Consider the following 10,399-nt stretch of genomic DNA (forward strand, 5'->3'; position numbering starts at 1 on the left):
ATCCGCAAAAGAAACAACACCGAGAAGTTACTGTGTTTGAGCAAAAATAAATGCACTTATGCTTCTTTAAGGGGCGGATGTGCTGTGCTTAGCAGCTAAACGCCCTGCCTACAATTTCAAATGTTTGAAAAAAGGTGAACCGACAACCAGCAGCAGCGCTTCCCATAATGCACTCCCCGATCATCAGCGGGAAACCAAAATGGCGAACGTGCTGGGGGAAAATGAACCGTTTGTTATTTTCTGATGAAGACACAAGCCCCGCAAGTTTTCGCGATGTACTTTTGATATAGATTCAACTGCAGACGGAGCGGGATAATAGCGGTCATTTCTCTTGAGTTATTTTGTCGTACAAGTTTTTGTTTGAAGCGGAGGTGACCGAATGAGGTATTGTTGTCATCATGTTTTCCTCCTGTTGGGGGGTGTGGGTCCGACGGTCAGCGACCTGGCTAGGGTTACGGCTTTGCATGTGGATTATTCATGCTAGCAATCAGGCCTGTTGCTAACTGTTTCATGTACAAAACATTTTTTTAATACACGAGGTTATCTCAGACTGTCCTTTTATCCTCTCTTGTGCCTGGTATTGATCATGTTCACCCAGTACTCGAACAAAGGGAATCTCGGACTGACGGACAGAGGCTTAAAGGAGGCAGAAAATTAAAATCTTCAATTTCTAACATAATCTTATGAATTCGGTTGTACAACAGAAGATAAAAAACATTAATTGATACATTTGTAGAATTACATCAGACAACTGTCACCGACAATCAAATGCCAGATTAACTTGTGGTCTCTGTAAATGTTCGGGAAATGGTTGTAAAAACCTCGGCCTTTTATTTTTTGTTTTTTTGATGAGGGATAGATTATAGAAATACCCAGCACTGCCCTGCAGCCATCTTACTGACTGCTCGGTTGTAGTTACTTGCCAATTAGCACTAATTATGAGTATAATCACCTGTTGTTTGTACCCACTGGAGGGGAAATATCATGTGTTTCAGCATGAGGCATTGTTTTGTAATCTCCTCTGTAACGACATAATCTATCCTTGTGTTTTCTATTACCGTTACACGTGCAGGACAGTATTTTATATAAATATATGTATATATACACATATGTAAAAGAGCAGGCTGTTGCGTGTGACTTGTAGTTATTGGTTGTAAAATGAAACATCAAGCACACTGAGGTGCACACAGACTGTAAATTGTGCAGAGAATGAAATACCTGGAAAAAAATGTAAAATATAATTCACTGCTTTCCTTGTTTTAAATGCATGTCCCCCTGTTTTTCAGAGACTCAGGGGTTGTGGACCACCTGTCTGTCCATCTCAGAGCCCACCCCCAGCGGCAGCAGCAGGCTGTGTCCTTGTCCCCCACAAGCCTTTCTGCTAGAGGGGAGTATGGAGAAGACGGCATGTCTGGCAGGTTTACAGAGGGACAGGACGTCTTGGCCCGGTGGTCAGATGGCTTGTTCTACTTGGGGACAATCACAAAGGTTAGTGTGAGGAATCATTCATTCTGGCTCTGTAATTAGTTTTCTATCACATGTACCATCAGATTCCTTTACTCAAACTGATGAGGTATGGCATTCTTGGTAGGATTCCTGATTTGTTTTCTTGTTTGTGTAGATGTGTGATTCCTGTGCAGTGTGTTCATGCTTTCAGAACAGTGTTTTGCAGATTTAGGAACACATCTGTATTTCTTGTCTTTTTCAGATAGATCAGGACAAACAGCGATGCTTTGTTGTCTTTGAGGATCGTTCAAAGTCATGGGTTCTTTGGAAGGATATTCAGACAGGTAAGATCTTTCTACTTCTAGATTAACATGTTGGTGAAATATTTGGATCTTACTATTGAATAAAAATGCACTCCTCTATCAATTGCTGGAAATCTAAAAGGATATTGTGCTATTTTATTGCCTGGCTCTATTTGCACTTAGAATTGTGTGTTTGAAGTTATTTAGCTTGAAATTCTGGATTTGTATTGTGCTGTCCACACCCCTCTGCCTTCTTCTGCCTTACTTATCTCCCTACTTTTGTTACTGACAGTTAACTGTCTACAGTGTCTGCCATCAGTACAGCAGCAGTGCAATGACCACATGTGAAAATAAGGAAAGGGGAGATACACAGAGAGGCTTTGGTCTCTCCACCTACAGATCATTAAGTTAAAATGCAAATATGAAGCAGATTTCCTTTTATAGTAAAGCTTAACATGATTTGTGACGGATGGAAAATAATTGTAATAATTCTCTTTTTTTTTTTTTTAATTTTTTTTTAATTTTATTAACTAATTCTAAATAAAGATCCACATGTTGCTTCACAGCTGTATGTTCACAGTGTGGTATTATTGATTTCAAAAGTTAACAGCAGCTTGTTTTCTGCTGACCTCCAGTGGTTGAAGTTCTCACTTTGCGGCAGTGATGGTAGAAGTCCATTTGTGGTGTTTCACTACACCCCGACAGCACCTTTGGGTGTGGTAACAGGAGCAACAGACCAACAGCCTGGTATTAGGTTACTCTTTAAATGGTCACTTCATCCACATGAGTGATGTGCGGATTGGGTGGGCCCAGTCATAAAAATGAATTCTGGGCAACAGATGGGTTGTGGATGGGTGAAATAATATATAATGTATGGGAAAAATATTAATTACATTCGCTACAATGTGAACATATTTTAAGCTTCTGTTTGGAATGCTGATCTTGTCATGTTTTATTATTTATTTTGGGCAGCGGCCAAACATTATTATGAATTTTTGGATTTGGATTGAATTTGGATGACGCCAGAGCAAAGAAATAGTCCTTATAGTCGCCTCTTTCCTGTAGAACTCAGTTGGATGTTCTTACTAGCCCGCATAACGGCTAGTTGTAAAGGAGTTGTGAGTCTTTGCCCTGACGTTTTCTGTCTCTTTCAGGGGATGAAGATGATGAGGATGATGAGGACGATGACATTGTGTGCTCCATTTGCCAAGATGAAACTTCAGAGGAACCCAATGAGATTGTCATTTGTGACAAGTGTGGACATGGTACTGTTCATTGTCTCTGATGCTCTTAAAACTTGAACATCTGTAATCATCTAAGTATTGCGTTCTAATCTCTGGCCATTAGGGTCTTTGTAATTCTTGAAAGAAGGACCCAGTAGATGGCAGCTGGATCTAAATATGTTTGTTGTCTTTAAGGTTACCATCAGGTGTGCCACTCCCCCATCATTGATGCCTCTGTCATTGACTCAGATGACAAGTGGCTCTGCTCAGAGTGTGAGCTTACTTCTATACCCAAGGTACAGCTTTCTCTTTGAGTATAAACACATACAATCTTTAGTTGAATGTATAAGTTGTTTGATTAAATGAGTGTGTATTTACCTGATAAATAGCTATTCTGTAACTTTAACTGTAAAGCATAATGGAGAAAAGAGACTGCAAGATAAGAGTAAATAGCGTATATGTGTGTACATAGTATATGTTGGGGTAAACATGCTTTTTGTCCAATTGGTGTATAGAGGGGGAGTGGTCACAGGAGGGGAGCGTCTGCTAAAGGTTTTCCGCAGCAGGAACAACAGCAGCAGCAAATGGAGCTGCACCTGTCCTTCCCCTACGCCCTACAGGAACTGGTGTGGGACCAAGGCCACAAGACTAACATCCAGAAGTGTTACTGCTACTGTGGAGGCCCAGGAGAGTGAGTAACACATTACATACTTGAAAGCACATATACACGAATCTGAATGCAGAATTTCCTACATGTACATGTTTTTAAGAATCTTAATATCATGTATGCCAGTGCAGTTAACCACTCTCTCTGTGTCTTTCCTTCTAGTTGGTACCTGAAGATGTTGCAGTGTAACAGGTGTCAGCAGTGGTTCCACGAGGCCTGTCTCCATTGCTTACAGATGCCCATGCTCTACGGAGATAGGTGCAAATACCAATATCCTAAACTATACGTTCCACAGTTGAGAATATTTATACCATGTTTGTTGAAAAGGCTCTAGTTTGGCTAGCTAGTACATCGGCTTCATGTTAAATGTCACTGATTAATTCTCACCAGAGCAACCAAGAAAAAAATTAACCCAAAATTAAGATAACTGAAACCAACACTTAAAAAATAGTCAATGCTCTTTTTTTATTTGTTTCCGTGGACCACTCCAAGTTGTCCTGCTAGAGAAATACTGGAAATTGAGTAAAGGAAATGATACCAAACATTGCCCTTTCCTTTGGAATCAAATTATTTTGAGGTGAAATAAAGCCAGCTAATGAGGTAATGTGTTTTTTCTTCAGGTTTTATCTGTTTATTTGTTCTGTTTGCAATGGTGGACCAGAGTACCTTAGCCGACTGCCTCTCAGATGGTAAGTGTGAATCCCAAGATGTATGTTCAGCTTTGTCACAGGCATGTGACTGCACTTCTTTCCAGAGTAGTCCGTTTTTAGATATAATGCCCTATCTTACCACTTATAATACAGTTACAGTCTTTTAAGTATCTTAGTTTGTTTTGTTTTTTGCGCACATTAGCAGTGCCACTGTGCATTACCCGCTCCCACAATTCCTGCATTTTCTACACATATTTGGTCTTTTTATGATATTCTTTTTGAACCAGACTAAGTCAAGAAAACACTGCTTTTACAAAAATGTTTCAGGGAGGATGTCACACACTTGAGCCTGTACAACTTGAGTGTGATCCACAAGAAGAAGTACTTTGACTCTGAGATGGACCTGATGGCTTACATCAATGACAACTGGGAGCTGCTGCAGCTTGGGGAGGTAAGTTTTTACTTGTAATGCTCAGATGGCCAATTGTGTACACAGTTTTGTTTTTATAGAAAGATTTTATTTTTATTCAAACAAAACATAGCTTAAATGTGCTATGTGTAAGAATGTGAAGTAATTGACATGTATTAATCGCTTTACTATTGTCAATGTGTGAACAGATTGTAATGTAACTAAAAAAAAATGAGACCTTCCCTGATTTTTTTTCGATTGCATGTAACAACCTTTGGACCTTCTTCGATGTAAAGGCAAATCCGATCTGATACCATATATATTAATACACTTAATAGTTTCATCACAAAAATAAAACAGCAGTTTTCCTGAAAATCAATTCTTCTTTGCTGCTCCAAAACAGTAGCCTACACAGCATGTTGCGCCGTGCAGCCAGATTTCCGGTAAATAGTGTTAATGTTGGCCGAGGTCACTAATAGGCGGACCATGGTCTCGGTCCAGACCCAGATGGTGGCGTATTTAGGTCCGACCTTATAACCTATGAGTTATTGAGAATCATACACTTTAGTGGAGCGTTTCTATTTTAACCGGTGCAGCTTTTCAAGCCTTTACAGCACTGGTCACATGATGCTGTTGAACCAATCATTAAAACTCAAGCCAGTGAGCGAGATACACACACACGATTAGATGAGAGACAGTTTGACAAATAAGTGATGTAACGGGCGGAGTGGGATATAAGGGTGAAAGAAAGAGAAAAGAGCGAAAGATAAAAAGAGACCTTATATTGTTTAGGATAAAAATGGATGAGACTGTTAAGATGTGAAATAAACTCGAAGCCGGTACTATTTTTCTAAAATTAAGCAGGTATTTTCCTTGAAATGAGTGTATTAGAACAACTAGTGTAGGAATACCCTGGCTGCAAGAGTGGGTTTTGAAACAGCATGTTGTTGATTTGTGTTTGCTCATTTTCCTCCTTGCACCCTGACTTTCCTGTTTGGTAACCTCCCCTTCCCTGTGTCTGCAGCTCGCAGACACTCCAAGATCAGAGCGATATGAAAGTGTTCTGGAGGCATTAAACAACAACAGCAGCATGTAAGTTATTTCCTTCCCCATTTATTTGTTTATGATGTTCATGATAGTCTGAAAGTGGTCAACTAACTCTTTCTTGTGTGTTCCTACCCATCATTACTCTCTCTCCTTTTTCTCTCTCTGCCAGGTTCATGTCAGGGAAGGAGGTAAAGAAGAAGAAGCACCTATTTGGCCTGAGGATCCGTTTCCCTCCTGCTCCCCCCAACTCTGATGAGGCGACCAGCAGAGTGATGGAGAGGGCTTCACATGAAATCACCATTAAGGGATGCAAGTCCACCAAAGCACTGTCTGGCATGAGGTAAGATGTGAAACTTATACTTGATGCTACTTGAAGTTTTGAAATTTTGGGTTGGACATCACCCAGAAAAAAGCCCCAGCCCCCTGACTTTAAGTCATAATATGAGCTGAGTTTTTGTTAATGACACAGAATAAATCCCTTAACATTCATCATTGAAAGCTATAAAGTGCTGACCTGATGCCTAAAAGTCAAAAGTGAGAAAAAGTGAGAAAAATCTGCAACAAAGCAGTGTTTATATTTTCCTGCACTTAGTAAATTGTTTCATAATATGTGACTCCTTTACAGTTTGTGTTTTTAATGCATAACTGTCATTACTTGTGAAACTACTGAAAAATGATGTTCCTGTGCTCTAGGACTTGCAGTACTTTAACCAATGGCACAGAGAAAAAGAAGAAAAAGAAGAAAAAGAGGAAGCAAGGAGCTCGTTCTCTGGAAACTCTGGCTAAACCACAACGCTCCAGTGAACTCTTGTCCCAGGTGTGTGTTCGTGTGTGTACATTTGCATGTATGTCTTTATGGGCGTTAGCTGGGTGTGTACATAACTTTAGTTAGGGGTGGGTATTTTGACGTTATTCTGCATACATCTTGGCTCACGCAGCCATTCTTGTGAGAAAACTGTAGCCTCTAATGGACACGTTGAGAAAGTGTTAGATTAGAAGAAAAACCCACTGAGAAATGCTAACAGTTTTTACTTTGCTTTGACAGCAAATGAGAAAGCCTCTACCACTTGAGCCCCATGCATTGGATCACTTAACTTCTATCAAGTAAGTAAGCAAATGTGGTGCAAAATGAAGTCCTAAACAAGGTTAGAGATGAGATAGATTCTGTTTTGATTAATTGATGACTTGGTGTAGAAAACACCAGAAAGTGGTCAAAAATACCTGTCACAACCACCATGACTTCCTCAAATTGCTTAATTTTCTTAACAATTCCTGATCAATTTTCTGTGTGACCAAAATAACATTAACTAATTAATATCATTAGCCTGCAAATGTTGTTATTTCATATGATATTTACCCTTGGTAAGGGACGTGCTGCTCAGATGGGAAGCAGTGGCAACTGTGGTTAGTGTCAAATATATGGCACTCCTGGAATTAATTTTCTTGGAGTTTCTTTCCAACAGCATAGGTGCATGAGTTTGTCATCATTGTTTTGCAATGTGCAACTGTCAGAAAAATCATGCCAGCATCGATAAAAGGAATTTATTAGCTCAGACGCATACAAATCCAATGTAGTGACAGTAAATTTCAGCAGCAGTTTTCTTTTTCCGTCTCTAAGGATTTTTATCGAACTGTTTCTCTCTCTCTCTTTCATTTTAATGTCGCCACCACACCAGGAGTGACAGGTCTCTGCTGTCTTCACAAACTTCAGATGTGGAATCCATAGGAGCCCTGAGCACCTCAGAAACTACCTCAACTAGCATTTCAAGACAGTCAAGGTATGCCTGCTGTGCAACTGCAACATTTACCCTTTTCTCACATTGACATTTGTGGCTCTATAGATGGCGACGCTGGTGTGTCAGTTGCTCCATCACTTCAATCCAACATCTCAACAACTATTGGATGGATTGTCATGAAATTCTGTGACATTCATGATCACCAGAGGATGACTCCTAACATCTTTATGGATCGTTTGACATTTCGTGTAGTTCCACCTTGAGGTTGATATTTGTGGATTTGAGTCAAATGTCTAAAACTATTGGATGGATTGCCATAAAATTGGTACAGACATGCAGGACATGGGGAATATGAATCTTATTTTGAAAATACATATGTTTTGAAAAACATTATACCTCCTCGACATCTGCATGCTGTCATTGCCACTGTGAGTATGTTAGCATGCTGACATTAACATCTACCTCAAAGCATCACTGTGCCCAAGTGCAGCCTCATAGAGCCACTAGCATATTTAAAGATTCTTAATTTAGTTCTGTATAGCTTGTTTTCTTAATTCCCTCAGAATTAAAATCAGTTTTTAACTTCCTCTTTTCCCATCATCAAACACCCCTCCAGCCTCTGTAGCTCCAGCAAGACGCGCACGACAGCGTGCATCATGCCTGTTTCCTCTCCACCCTTAAAGAGGAAACGTGGGCGGCCACGGCGGGCCCTGCAGCCCCCTAACCCGGAGATCCCCCCTCCCAGCCATGCAGACCCAAACCCCTCAGCGACAGAGATGCTGAGCAGCCTTCCAGGGCTTCACTCAACAGACATAGTTCATGGCATGGACCCCAACAGCCAGCTCTCCCACCTCAAGAGCTCCATCAGCAGCTATTTCGGAGCAGCAGGGCGGCTGGCTTGTGGGGAAAAGTACAAAGTCCTGGCCCGACGGGTCACCCTTGATGGCAAGGTGCAGTATCTGGTGGAGTGGGAAGGAGTCACTGCCTCCTAGGCTCGCCACTGTCATCATCATTTCTAACTTTTAACCAGCACCTACAAGAGGTTTATGGCTGTGGTGAGGACGCTTACACAGCCTGTATTTGGAGCATTAATTGATATATGCCTTTGTTTAGTTTAGACAGGAGCAAGTGTTGCCTGATAAGCTTACTGTAAAGCCTACTGGTTCTGTGCAGTCCATTGTGATCATAGCACATTCAAACATATGAATTTTCTTCAGGTGTTTAAGGATTATAGTTCATTGATAAAGACGAGGCATAGTCGTTATACCACACCATATTTATGTTATTTTGCTTTTAACTTTCATCTTCTGCATTGAATGTTTACAGGAACCCCCATTTATTCAGGGGTAAATAATTGATCAGTGCACTGCACCTGTAGGCTTTCAGATAACCATTATTGTGCTTGTTTTTGATCCAGTGATATGCTTTTCATTTCCAGACTCATTAAGAATGAAACTGTACACAATGAACAAAATGTAGTTGTCCAGGCATTTAAATGGTGAATCATGGGGGATAAGAGAAAGAGGGGAAGTTTTGTTCAAACCTATTATTTTGACAAACTGCAATCATGCAGTGAAGAATTACATACGTTTGATTAACACTTATTTTCTTAACGTATTTGGTAAATAAAAACATGTCCCTTTCCATCAGTGACCCCTCCTTCTCTAGTCCTAGCTGCAAGTACCTCTTGTTGCCTTGGGCAGATGTATCCTTCAGTTCTGTTTGGAGAGAGTGCTCACTTGTGAGCAGTTCAGGAGGAAATCAAAACAAAAGAGATGTGCTGCTGCAAATGTTTATTATTTTATATAGAATTATACTACATTTATTATTACCTTTTCTACTTGTACTTTCTTGAATGCCTTTTTCTGTTCAAAATGGCAGATTTTTCTGATTTCTGATTATTATTTTTTTTTAAATTATGGATTGCACATATCAAATTCTATCTGTTAGGCCATCATGTCATTTGAACAGATAAATTGAGCTTTTTCAAACCCTACAAGGCAGCATTTAGCATGTATGTCATAACTCCCAACAGTTTGAATTTAAGTGCGTCTTAAAAATAACATCCCTAAATGAATTATAATTTCAGTGTGTAAATGTTCAGAATCCCATACACAAGAGGATACCTATTAAACTGTGTGCATTCTGAACAAACTCATTTTTTTTCATAGTTAAGATTTTGTTAAGAATCTTCTGTCTTTGTCTAAATATATATCATTTTAAAGCATTTTGATTTGAAATTGATGACTGTTAACTTTGAAGTCTTTAAGGACCTATTTAGTTTTTACTTTCTCATAGTTACTCAAAAAAAAAGAAATAAAGTGCTGAGTAAGATGAATGTTGTATACCCGGTTCCCAGTTCAGAATTGTTTTGGGGTTTTTTTTTTGTGCTGCCTATGCAAGTTAGTCCTGGAAAAATGTATTGTTTCATACAGCTTGACCACGGGGAGCTTCAGCATTACTATTTCGACGATTTGACTCAGGTGTTTCAATTTTGTCATGTGATGGGTGCAACAAAAAAATAATTTAAAAATGCACTTAGATTTTTCTTTTACATTCAAGTCACCTTGTAGTCTACACACTCAGGATATGCCCAGAAACTTCACTGTATTGCATAGGCCAGCATTTGCAGCTTGACAGGAGGTTTTGATATAAGTTATTTACTCAGTGTTCTTGGTCAGTATTTTTATATTGGGTCCTCCATTTGTTGCATTTCTTCGGACCGTTATGTAATTATGCTTTTTTTTTTTTTTTTTTTTTTTTTTTCTTATGAGCAAAATAATTTGTAGTCCCTTTTTACTGCTACTTTTGCTTGTTTAAACTGAGTCAGAAAACAATCACTGGAAAACTAATATGCTGTATGTCATTGCAAGAGGTAAATATTCAGTTAGTATGGCTATCTCCTTTTGGAGATGTTTT

At 39.5% G+C, this 10,399-nt stretch overlaps 1 protein-coding gene across 1 annotated transcript; it reads left to right on the forward strand.

Annotated features, from left to right (window-relative positions):
• The first annotated feature begins 175 nt into the window (after positions 1-175).
• mtf2 (metal response element binding transcription factor 2) lies at positions 176-10,219 on the forward strand. The gene is made up of 15 exons (XM_022755310.1): positions 176-384; positions 1,287-1,488; positions 1,709-1,790; positions 2,903-3,013; positions 3,167-3,267; positions 3,487-3,662; positions 3,801-3,896; positions 4,259-4,327; positions 4,616-4,739; positions 5,722-5,789; positions 5,914-6,084; positions 6,438-6,561; positions 6,790-6,848; positions 7,421-7,522; positions 8,097-10,219. Exons 1-15 carry the CDS (start codon positions 380-382, stop codon positions 8,470-8,472), a joined length of 1,866 nt encoding a protein of 621 aa, XP_022611031.1. The 5' UTR covers positions 176-379; the 3' UTR covers positions 8,473-10,219.
• The last annotated feature ends 180 nt before the right edge of the window (positions 10,220-10,399 follow it).

The sequence above is a fragment of the Seriola dumerili genome, unplaced genomic scaffold (genome assembly GCF_002260705.1).
Source record: "Seriola dumerili isolate Sdu_G_001 unplaced genomic scaffold, Sdu_1.0 BDQW01000226.1, whole genome shotgun sequence".
NCBI lineage: Eukaryota > Metazoa > Chordata > Actinopteri > Carangiformes > Carangidae > Seriola > Seriola dumerili.

What these genes read in the sequence shown, in the direction of transcription:
- mtf2 (XM_022755310.1), top strand. An exon ending in AGCTGCTGCAGCTTGGGGAG is followed by an intron (nt 4,740 to 5,721) that starts GTAAGTTTTTAC and finishes CTGTGTCTGCAG; the next exon opens with CTCGCAGACACTCCAAGATC. An exon ending in AGCATTTCAAGACAGTCAAG is followed by an intron (nt 7,523 to 8,096) that starts GTATGCCTGCTG and finishes ACACCCCTCCAG; the next exon opens with CCTCTGTAGCTCCAGCAAGA.